Raw genomic sequence first — 12,714 nt, 5'->3', positions numbered from 1 at the left:
TGATTTCCTCCAGGTATAAGGAAATGCTAGATCTAGTGACACCACCCAGCTTGACTGTAAATAAAGAGTATCCTGACGTTCTGAAGCTTAACCTTTCTAACACTTATGCTACGGTTCCAGATGACATAGAAGGTAAGTTGACAGTTCTCCTTCAACTTCAGATGCCTAGCTGTGACTGCATAGATAGGGTTGTAAAAGGCAGAATGAACAAGCATATGGCCTAGGTTTGTATCAGTCTTTTTCTTTGAAGTAGGAAAAAAACCATTTCTGCGGATTGTTCCTAATTGTGGTTCTTTTCTGAATGAATAAGGTGTATAGAAGATGCTCTACTTTTTGATTGCGTGGAAGATCTTTATTATTCCAAGTCCAGCTCCTTCTCACCCCAAAAGCGTTTCAGCTTTTCTAATTTATAGACCATTGGGTAAGAAGCTCTAGATAAAGCAGAGATATAGCTGGTCAGAATTGAGAGTACTAGGTTGAGATCAAAGAGGAGTTCAAGACTGGCTTTTGTTTGCTTGTTGGTTTTAGGGCAGTTAAAGGACAAAGCAGAAAATGTCTGAGGAAATATTTTTATTTAAATGTAAAAATAATGAGATTTAATATGCCTGCTATGAGTAATTGAAAGCCTCTTGTAGTATTGCATTTCTAATGTCAACATTAGCTCAAAGTTATTTCGGTTATTATCTGATGTTAGAAAAGTAGCAGATTTTAAGAATGCATTTATTCTTGTTGGTTACTCTGATTTTGGCCTTGGGCTTTGTATGCTCCAGCAGTCTCTAAAAAGAATGGTACTTTAATTTCCAGTCTTCCCTGCTTTAAATATTGTCCCTAATTTTTATTTGGGGAAGATTCAGAGGATACGTTAAACATTATTCCAAGTTGCTCCAGTTTCAGTTCTCTTGCTACGTGTTTCTGCATTTAGAGTATGAGTATACATAATCAAAATTGACTGTTACACATTTGCAAGTAAATCCATAAATACACTTCATCTTGCCAGTTCATTTGCTTCAGTATATCCCATGCATGTGAATATTATAAAATGTTGAATGTGTTTGGATTTCAGTTGTTCCATTACATTCATAGAAACCCATTATAAAATGAAATCTTATACAATATTACTGTTTTTGGTCGTGCATAATTTAGAGGCGATATGGACAGAAGAAAGAATGGTGCAATGGTCTTTTGAGTGATTCCTGTCTATTGCAGGATGTACTGATGCTGCTCTTATAATGTGGCTTTTTGAAAGATCAGGAATCCAAGGCTGACAGTGTTATAATTACTTTTCATTCTCTTTCTTTCACACACGCATACACAATCTTCTTTCCAAACTGCGGTCTGAAGTTTCATGCTTGGCAAGTGTTAAGATACATTCTTTTGGCATTTGAGGTTAGGCAATGGAAATTTATCTGCCTTACTTACCCCAATTCCCATTTTCTGTCTTCACTTGGACAGTATGAAAAAATAATGGGGGTAGGAAAAGAAGATGGAATGTTAAATCTGTTTTTTAAATTATTGGCAAATGATGTTGCTGGACAAGTTTTTGCTAATAGAGTTCTAGCTATTGTTTGCTGGAATTAAAAGTCCAGCTATCTGCCTATTGAAAGGGAGATGATAGAAGCCCCTTGCTTGTTAAGTAGAATGATTAATTTTTGGCGTGCAAATATGTCTAATCCTGCAACCATAATATATTAGACAGAAACTGGATCACACTCTTGCTTGTAGATTTGAAAATATGAATAATTTTGAGCAGGCATTGTCTTGTAAATTGCTGTCATGACTTCTACAGTAATGTGTTTTGTCCTTTCCCCCCAAAGAAAGTCCAAAGCTTGCTTATCTGATGAGACTACAATTATAACCTTATTCAATTTCCATCTTTTTGCATCAGTAAGAGATCCTGGATCATAGATAGATGATCCTGGATCAAACAATAGATACAATAGGTGTACTTTTAATACTGGCAACATGGCATCGGTTGCTGAAATGCATGAGTAAATCTCACTGGATCAAATGAGAAATAAATATTTCCAGATGAACTAGTCACCTATCTTCCAAATTTATTTTTTGATCTATTTCAGTCCCTTGGACGTACAAGAGCAATAGAAGTTAGAGTTACCTTGTAATGGCATCAAAAAGAAAGCTGGCTCAGAGAAAAAAATTTGTACCATCAGTGAGATAATATTATTGAAATGGAAAAACTGTAAGCTAAACTTTCATAATTAGCATCTATTACAAGTGGCTTTTTAAAAAAATTAGTAGGTTTAAAATAATATTTGATAATCTGAAATTCCAAAGAACTTTTTAGTTATTTTTATTTTGTTTCCTTTTAAAAAAGAAAACATCAATAGGTTCAAATTTAGCTTGTAAGAGAATATGAACTTTCATCCCGGTACTTATAAATCAGGTATTCCTTGGCAGAGAGGGGAAGGTAATTTAAAGCAAAAAGGAACCTTAAAAATAGTTAGTTGAAATTGTGGTTCCTGGATTGAAGGAAAGATTAAAGCAGAAATCCAGAAACAAAATATTAAATGGTGGAATAATTAAAAGGAAATATCTGGAGAAAGTAGAAAACTGTCCATGCTAATGAGATTCCTTATATTAGCATTAGTTGTGTTGAGCCTTAATATATCAAAATGCTAATTTACCATATTAAGCACATTCTTATTCATTTAATATTTGCAAAACAAAGGCAGCTTGTAAATGGAAGGCTATTGTAAATGGGATATCCATTATCAGTTAATTAGTCTGCTAATTAGCATTTTGAAGAAAGTAAACAGTCCAATTTAAAAATGCAATTGAGATCAAACTCTAGTAGAGTTACAAGTTGCTTAGGAATCAAGCTCTCTTTATGTTTTGCTTTTGTTTGCTGCTTTGACAAAGCAATCACCTTTTTATTTCAACTGCCGTATCTTCTGCCTTCAAAAGGTAGCAAGACATGAGAAAAGTGAAGCGAACTCAGAGTAATGTAATAATCTGAGAGAGAATAGTGAACTTAGAGTGATGTAATAATCTGAGAGAATTATTTTTACATTGTAACACACTGTTGTGATTCAGGGTCAGCCTGTGGGTTCGGCAGTTGGGTCGGACGACTCAGAGGAGGAGGGGGGTGTTGAAGACCTTGCTGAGGGGGTTGAAGATCTTGCTGATGAGAGCCCTCAGCCAGGTCCCTCCCACTTGGTCACCACGGAGACCCAGCTGTGTGAGCCTGACAGTGTGGATGAAGATGACCCACAGCTGGCCCTGTTCAAGGACGCCCGACGCAGGAGGCAGTCAATTAGGAGTAAACAGAGGAAGGCAATGGGGCTCCTCGGAAGGAGGCAGAGAGAAGCCACGCCCTGAACTCTATATAAGGGGAATGTGTGGGAGGGCTGGTTTGCTGAAGGCAACCGCTTAGATAGTTCCTGTTTCTTAAAGCTCCTGTTTCTTGGTTTGTCTTGTTCCGTTTGTTTTTGTGGTAATAAATTTGGCTGGCATAATTCCAGCCTCTTGCCTTTTTGTAAAAGGGGTTGTCCCTGCCTTTTCTGCAGGGCCGGTAGCAGGCTGGTACAGAGCACACACATAACTGATCAATGAGGGATTTCAAGAATGAATACCTGCAATCAGACTAGTTAATGGAAATTATACATGGTGATTTGCCAATGCTGAGATATAGTTTGAGTTGGCCTTGCAAAAAAGATAGCGGGAATCATCATCATCATCATCCTTAATCTAAAGCAGATTTCTTTGTATTTTTTAAGATACAGATTTACAGTGACCTGAATTATTTGCAAAGAAAATTTTTGATGGAGAGGTGAAATGGCTGAGAATATTAAAAGCCTCACTTCCAACCATTTAAAAGCTTAAATGGTTATCTCACTGTTTTAGCAATACATTTTCAAACATGTCTTCATCCATGCCAACTGGAGACTTTGTTTTGTTTGGGAAACACAAGAGAGGAGAGGGGAAGGGACCTTATTTTTAGTTTTTTTATTGATTTTTAATGTTTCAGATTATTCTGAGAGTGGTTGAAAACTAGGAGCCTTAATTGGTCGCAGTGTGCTTAACTATTGTGAATAAGTATTGAAGCTGTTCCCAACAACTTACGGCTTTCTGAGAGCCCCATCTTGCTTTAACATCTGAATGACAAAACCATAAGCCATATATATGGATTACAGAATGATGACAATGATGCTATCCTGTCAAACCTGACTCGACTCCATAGTTGCCTGCAACTACTTTCACTCGCAGCTTTGCCAAATAGTGACAGGAGGAGGGTGGTAAATTCCTAAGGACAGGGGAGGCTATGGAATGCAAGTGAACCTTCTGTTGTCGGAGAGACCTTATCAACCAAGGCCAAGTCATGAAGAATGTTTGACCGGAGCAGACAGATTTTCCCAAAGCAAAAGAACTGAACTCAGTTGGTGAACTATGAACTGCGGGTGGCCCAGAGAGGAAAAGGAGAGTTACCTATGTGAGTTTTTGTGGGGAAATCCCAGAACTGACTTTGCTTCTGCTGTGCCTAGGTGCATTTTCCAATAAAGCTACACTCTTGGTCAAGCTAAAGAGCCAGGAGCTTCTTTAGTTGAAAGTGCCAAATGCGATGGTTGACATATCCTATCCTATCTGTGCCTGAGCTGGAAATTAGATCATACCAACTAGCTTTTGGCAATTATCTTGGCTGTTGACAATGTAAGAAAAGAGCCTTCAGATTTAGTACTACTTGAGTGACATCTTCTATTGTGCCCAGAAAATGAATGTAGGTTTATGCATGGTGACTCTTCTTTAGTATCAGTACAAAGTACAAGGTGTGTAGGGCAGACGATCACTTGATATTGTCTTAATCATATGTTGGTACAACACATGAGTGCTTTGTCTATGGTATCTTCAAATTAGAATTGAAAAATTTAATTAAAACAAACTTTTGAAATAAAACTATAAACTAATGACTATTGTCCATTTTATCTTACAACAATCTAACAAAATTGTTTGGTTTTCTGAATGGTTAAGGTAGAGATGCCAAAAAAGATATTGAACAATTTCCTAAGAATTGTTCAGTGTATTTGTTAATAGCTCTTAATTCTGTCCTGCTAGACTTTTCTAGGCCATAGATGGATATTTTCAAACCCTTGAGGGATAAGTAAAGTCTAATGGTTTGATATCTCTTTGAGAATGCTGATGACTTTGTTTCCTCATCGTACTAAATAACTTATCTAAATGTTCTACTGCCATTAAAATGTCCCCTTCAAAGAACAGTGCACTTATCCATTGTCTCTCATTTGAGTACTAATACTTTCTTTAGCTGGATCCAGATATGTTGTATTAACATATCCCATAACCTTGAGAACAATTATGAATGTGATTATTATTTACGTACTGCAGTTATTCACAGATCTTGGCAAGCAATTAACAGAATAGTATTTCATTGGCATTAACATAGTTGATGGCATTAACTGTACTAATTTTGTTTTATAGGCAACAGGAAATCTGCACCTCAACATTCTTTTCATCTCTACACTACCAAGTAAGAGAGCTACATTGAATGATTGCTGTGAGAATAAATCATTTGTTTTTAGGGATTGTCAGCCAATTATAGAAATATTCCACTGTGATATGAAGTACATTTTCTTTACACATTTCTTCTGATTTCTCTGAGATTAATTCTGAGTAGAAATGATAAGTTGATGCTAATCAGTATAAGCATAAATAAATGAATATATATACACACACACACAAACATGCAGAGAGAGAGAGAGAGAGAGAGATTCTAAAGGCAAATTATTATTTTGATAATGTCTACATATCACAGCAAATATTAAATCACAAGAAGCATTTGGCCTTTATTGACAAACAGTCTTCCTTTATCTGCTGACTATTCAATAGGTTGGGATAAGAATCCCCAGAATTTTTAGTCTCATTATAGTTTGATGATGTATGCTGGAAGTTAGGGGGAATTGCAGTGTGGTGTGTGTAATTGGCATTAAATTGTAAAAGAGTACAAAAGTACAAAATATGATGTCATCTGCCATGTGTTTAAACTAATTCAGATTACTTAGCAATATTATTCTATTATTGAATTAAATGTACCCAAATTTCGTTTCAACCTTTCATAGGTTAGTCAAGCAAATGTTGTAGCCCCTAATCATTTTTATGAGGGGTTGGTCCAAACTTTCTTAAATGAAGCAGTAGTAATATCACTACTGATTTGGACATCTCCATTTATAAGCCTAGAGTCGGTGTTAAATTTTGAGCATTTAATTACTGACCAAATAAATCTATGTTCTTTGGAAGAAACTGATATTTATTTCTGAATCCATTTTGGTTAGGGGTCCCAGCTGGTTATGGCAGAATTGACTGCTCTGCGAGAGAAGTAAAGGAATGATATCTTGCTGATTTTCTTTGACCTTCGGTAGCTTTGATATAATTGAACCAGCTGTCTTTTTTGGATAGGTCATGACACAATTGCTTTGTAGGAGTTCCATTCTAATTGGATGTTTTTAGAAGGCAACTCTGTGTGCTTTGACTTTAGCATACATAAATCCCATCGTCTGTTTAAAATCCATCAGGAATTGCTGCATGAAATCATTCAGAGTATGAAGGGCATTACCATCAGCATCTTTTTTTTTCATCCTATCCTCTGCTTTATGTGTCTTTGTTTTTGATAGAATTCTACTCACCTGTGGTAATGACTATTAGACTGAAGCACTGTCAGGCAAAACCAAGATATTGCTAATACTTGGTGGTGATCCTATAACCATCGCTATTATGGCCTTTATGGCACAAAGTTCCTTTTGGACAGTTTTGATTGATATTCCAATCACAACATTTTTCTAGAGTTGGAAAGCTGAATTACCTCAGTGGATTGTAATAGAGCTGCCTGTGAGAGTGCAGGCTACAGTGCAAAATATAGATCTGAAGTTTCAAAAGATTGTAATAGAATTACTGGTGTAATACCAAACATAAAATGTTTATCTAGAGGAAAGGTGGCCATGAATTTAAAATAACACCCTTTCCCAAACAGAAAATTAGATTAAAGAAAATTTCTTAAAAAAATCTCTCTTAACTCTCCGTTACTATTTTTACAGAAAATATAAAGATACATTATTTGAGGGAGGAAAAACTAGTTTTCCTTTCCAATACATGCATTAACTATTCATATCATCCCATAGTCATTGCCAAACGTGATCAACTGATGTAATTTTCTATCTTTCTTAATTAGACATTATCCCCATATAGTAACAGTTCCATCCTTTGCAACAATGGCTACTTATGGGCAGACTCAGTACACTGCAGGCCTCCAGCAAACTGCTGCTTATACTGCATATCCACCAACTGGACAACCATATGGAATACCTTCCTATTGTAAGTAGTGTACTGGTTAATAAGAAAAACTTGGCTTTCTTAATTGTTTTCATTACAATTTAATTTACGATTATCTGGATTGATATAGTTGAACTGCATCAAGTCTGTAAGTCTAACTCATCAATATCTCTTGAATTGGAAAAACAAAAGATTACTGCAGTGAGTTATTGAGAAGACTATCTCAGAAAAGTACCTGAATGGTTTAGTTCAGGATTTTTCATACAAAGGAACTTGTTCTCAAAACAATTAATTGAGTGATATAAAACTGGTAATAAAACAAAACTTGTGATTGTTGTAATTTATTCATTTTAATTTATATATTGGAGTCATTTGATTTTTTCCCCCTCTATTTCTTATGGATCTTCCTCAAGTTCTTATGGAAACCTAGAATTCCACAAACCCAGTTTGAAAAATCCTGCTTTAGTTGATGCAAGATTCAGCAGCTAAGCTGCTCACCAACTCATGACACCAGAGTGATATTTTGTCTGTCTTAAAATATTATATATGCAATATTGTTGCCAATACTTGTACCACTTCAGTAGAAAATTGGGAACAGCTCTGATGCCCACCCAAAGCTCTTTTATATTTTACATTTGCCTATTTCCCTTGGGGCAAAATTGCAGAGAGTAGGTACTTGCTTTGAATCTCTGCCTAGGTTTGCCTTCAGAAGTTGTGGGTGCTTCATTAATGGAAATTTTTAAGAAAAGTCTGGACAACCATTTGTCTGAAATGATGTAGGGTTTCCACTTGAGCATGGGGTTGGACTAGGTCCCTTCCAGAATATGACCCTAGTATCATGAGTTGGTGGTCAGCTTAGCTGCTGAAACTTGTATCAACTAAAGCAGGATTTTTCAAACTGGGTTTGTGGAATTCTAGGTTTTCATGAGAATTTGATGGGGATCCATAAGAAATAGAGGGGAAAATCAAATAACCCCAATATATAAATTAGCATAAATAAATTACAACAATCACAAGTTTTGTTTTATTACCAGTTTTACATTACTCAATTAATTGTTCTGAGAACAAGTTCCAGTGTATGAAAAATCCTGAACTAAACCATTCAGATACTCTTCTGAGATAGCCTTCTTAATAACTCACTGCAGTAATCTTTTGGTTTTCCAATTCAAGAGATAATGATGCAGTTAGACTTACAGACTTGATGCAGTTCAATTACTTCTATCCAGATAATTGTAAATTAAAATTCTCCAGAGTGTAAAGAGCATGTTAAAGCAAAATAACTGGCCCAAAGGTTGGTCTGTGCAAATAACTATATTGATCCACTCAATTTCCTATGTATATGCAAGTAACTCTGCATATGTTATTCTTCCTCACCAACCTAAAGTGATTGTAGGCTTACACTGACTGAATGAGTCACACAACATAAGTCAGCATGTTCATTTTGTATACTGTTCCAAGACCTAGACCGTAAAAGTTTCCTGATACTGAATCTAAATTTAAATTGCCAACCCAGTTCAGTTTCAGTTTATTTTGGCATGACTGGTTTTGTGGTAAATTATAGGTAGCAATATCAGATTCCAGAAATTCAAAATGGATTGCTACACATACTAACCCACTGCATTGCTTCTTAATTAATCTTATATACACATTTAGGTTTTTTAAGACATCTTTTAAAGATTTTGTAATTTTTTCACAGTGGTTGCCCTTAATCAGTTCTTCAACATTCTAGGTCAGCATTCATATATACGTAATTTAAAAGAATAGAAATAAGGAGCTATTATTATAATTGAACAGTGCAAAGATAAAGTTAATTATTAAATGTATGTTATGACTCATGGCACATTATATTCTTTTTTTAATCAAGCATGAAATAAAATGTAATACTTGGCCATGAGAGAGGTTCAAACATCGAACATTTTTGTAATCTGCCGAGGCTTTTTTATGCAAGCGTTTGACATGTTTAATTCCTCACCCTTGAAATTCTGTACTTTCTTCTCACAGAGCTTACATAGACATATATTCTATAGGAACTCTTTAAGGTAAAGGTAAAGGTTCCCCTGCACATGCGTGCTAGTCGTTTCCAACTCTAGGGGCCGGTGTTCATCTCCGTTTCAAAGCCGAAGAGCCAGTGCTTGTCCGAGGATGTCTCCGTGGTCATGTGGCCGGCATGACTAAACGCCAAAGGCGCACGGAACACTGTTACCTTCCCATCGTAGTGGTCCCTATTTTTCTACTTGCATTTTTACGTGCTTTCAAACTGCTAGGTTGGCAGAAACTGGGACAAGTAACAGGCGCTCACTCTGTTACGCGGCACTCAAGATTCGACCCGCCAAACTGCCAACCTTCTGATCAACAAGCTCAGCGTCCTAACCCACAGAGCCACCGCGTCCCTTTTAGGAACTCTTTATGATCCATCATATATCCTGGATTATGATTTTTGAAACATAATAAATTGACACTGACTTTTAAAAGATACATAACTTTAAAAATTTAAATGAGTTCCTGGTCGACTAAATGAGTAAGAGAATTTAAAATCAGTTCATAAACAACCTAGTGGACGATCACTGGACTATGAGCCAGTAGTGTGCAGCAGCAGCCAAAAAAGTTAACCCTAGTAAGACCACACCTGGAATACTTCAGCCAATTTTGGTCACCATATCACAAAAAGGATGTTGAGAGTTTGAAAAAAATTTAGAGAAGAGCAACCAAGATGATTAAAGGCCTGGAGATTAAAACATACGAAGAACGGCTCCAGGGCTTGGGTTTGGAAGAAATAAGGGAGACATGATAGCAGTATTCCAGTATTTGAGGGGCTGCCACCAAGAAGAGGGGGTCACGTTATTCATCAAAGCACCAGAGGGAAGGACGAGAAACAATGGTTGGAAACTGATCAAAGAGAGAAGCAATCTGGAATTAAGGAGAAACTTCCTGAAAGTGAGGATAATTAACCAGTGGAACAGCTTGCCTCCAGAAATCGTTGGCGCTCCATCACTGGAGATTTTTAAGAAGAGGCTAGACAGTCACTTGTCTGAGATGGTATAAGTTCTCCTGCTTGAACAGGGGGCTGGACTAGAAGACCTCTAAGGTCCCTTCCAGCTCTATTCTATTCAATCTTTCTACAGTGGAAAAACAGGACTTATGATTCTTATTTTAATTGTGGTGTCTTGAGAATTTTTTCCCCTGGAATCATACTTATATACTATATGTAAGGTTATATTAGCTGGATAAAAGCTAAGAAAAACACTAATCAGTTGTTATTTTTTTTCGTTTTTCTTTCTTTTTTTATTTAAAAAGTTTTACAATACATTTTGACTTTAATCCCCCCCTCCCCCACCCCTATCCAACCCTCCCTATCCCTCTCCCCCACTCCCTCCTCCCCCCCCCCGACTTCCCAGAGCTAAATACAGGGCATAAAATCGAAAAACAAACATAAACACCCCTATGTTATCAACAATAAACTATAAATTCTATCTCTCTCTAGCTCATATAAAATGAGTACAAACAATATTAATATTACAAATAAAGTAGAAAAGAAAAAGAGGAAAACAGAAAAAGAGCTTTACTCAAAATAAATTTTCTTAATCCCAGTCCTTATTCATATTAATTTCAAAAAAAAAAGAAAAGAAAAAAAAACTTTCACCTGCTATTTGCATTCTCCCACCTTTCTCTAATTTCCAAACAAATTCTCAGTTACGTGCCAAAAGCGCTTATCTCTGTTAATCTTAATAATCTCCGACCAAACTAAACTATAATCAAAAATAGTTCTTGCATGTATCACGCCAAATGTCTCGCAGTTCCAAATCATCCTTAAGTTCAAATAAAAGTTCAAATAAAAAGAGTATATAAAAAAAAGATTTAGGCAATCTCTAAGACAACTTGTTGTTAATTAGGAGCTTACATACCCATTCTTAGTTCAACACATACTTTAAGTCCATAACCCTAATATACTTTTCTAGCAAGCAAATAACATCAATCTTAAATTGTGTAAAATATTAAAAAAAAACTTTCTTTCTCCTCTATAATAATTTTACTCCATTGACATTCTAATCTAAAAATTTAATCAGCAATCTTAACGCCCCAAAACTTTTGGAGCACCTCTGTCATGACCCCCAAAACTTCTTTAGACCGCTCTCCTCCCACATCTTCACTGTAAGCACACTTTGAAGATTCCATAACTTTCTGCTGGTCTTGCTCTTGCTCTCGTCTCGCTCTTCTTAGGGCGGCACGCGTCATCTTCTGGCCTCCTGCAGCAACCGATGAGACTGTGACTTGATCCCCTCCAACACCATTGTCCTCTGTCTGTCTATCTGCAACATCTTGAAGCTTTCCCACACCGTATCCTTTTGCAGCTTCCAAAAATGATAGGGGGGTTGCTTTTAACACATTACTATAAAAATCACGTGCCTGAGCCACAGTAACCAAACGATGTCTTTTACCTTCGTGCGTCGCCACCAATCCAACTGGAATCTCCCATCTAAACTTAATATCACGTTTCTTAAGTTCCTGTACTAGAAATGCAAAATCTTTCCTTCTCCTTAGGATCTTCGGAGGGATCTCTTTTAAAACCAAAACTTCTTGCTCAGCCACTACCAAATTAGTATCATAAGCAGCTTGAATGACTTCATCTCTAATTACTCTCTTTGTAAAATAGACCACCACATCTCTGGGTAACTTCCTCTGTCTTGCAGTCCATGAATTTACACGAAAAACTTTGTCCATATTTCCCTCAATTTCAGATGCTGACTGGCCCAGTACCCCTTCCAGAGCCTCAGAAATCAGCTGCTTTAAATCTTCTTTACCATTCTCCTTTAAACCCCTAATTCTAATAGCATACTGCATCTGATTATACTGAACAAGGCTCAATTCTTCGTCCATTTTATCCCTTATATTTTCATTTTCTAATACCTTTGCTTCTAATATAGAGTTCTTTTGACTGAGATCCTCCACTTTTATATCCAGCTGTAGCACACATTCAGCTACGGATTCAACCATAGACAAGATGTCCACCCTCATTGCTCTCAGCTTCTCTTCCATCTTCTTCTCCAATTTCTCCATTTTCTCCTCCATTTTCTCCTCCAGCTTTTTCAACTTTTCATCCATCATATCAGACATCAATTGTGCATGCTTTCCAAGAGCGTCTTGTAAATCCTTAAGCGTCAATACCGGGGGAGATGCAGGAGGAAGCAAAGCTTGCAATGAGGTCTCTTGCACCAGGGAAGACCCCGCATTCCGAAGAGCTTTAGAAGTTTTAGCCGCCATCTTCCCCCACTTTCACTTATTACGCACTTTCACTTTAAAGCTATAAAATCCATTGAGCTAGAGAGTAAAAATAAAGAGTCCACTTCACCTTGACCTCCTGTACTGCTCTGCCTGCATCTTGATAATCAAAAGTATTTCCTTTTGGCAGGGGTGGTTGCTAAC

At 36.7% G+C, this 12,714-nt stretch overlaps 1 protein-coding gene across 9 annotated transcripts in view; it reads left to right on the top strand.

Moving 5' to 3' along the window:
* Positions 1–12,714, top strand: part of EYA2 (EYA transcriptional coactivator and phosphatase 2) — a 148,946-nt gene that overhangs the window by 61,237 nt on the left and 74,995 nt on the right. For 6 of the 9 annotated variants that reach the window (XR_014492023.1, XM_083358819.1, XM_083358818.1 and 3 more), the window contains 3 exons: positions 14–132; positions 5,449–5,497; positions 7,193–7,335. Coding sequence is in view for 8 of the 9 variants with exons in the window: in XM_083358821.1 (XP_083214947.1) it covers positions 14–132; positions 5,449–5,497; positions 7,193–7,335 (311 nt within the window). In the remaining variant the exon portion in view is untranslated. Of the gene's footprint in view, positions 1–13; positions 133–5,448; positions 5,498–7,192; positions 7,336–8,397; positions 8,585–12,714 lie in introns of those variants that run through there. The other 3 variants (XM_083358823.1, XM_083358822.1, XM_083358824.1) reach the window with 3 other exon arrangements.

The sequence above is a fragment of the Vipera ursinii genome, assembly GCF_947247035.1.
Source record: "Vipera ursinii genome assembly, chromosome: 3".
Lineage (NCBI taxonomy): Eukaryota > Metazoa > Chordata > Lepidosauria > Squamata > Viperidae > Vipera > Vipera ursinii.
The sequence above is the reverse complement of the archived record's forward strand: the minus strand, read 5'-3'. Positions and strand labels throughout refer to the sequence as shown.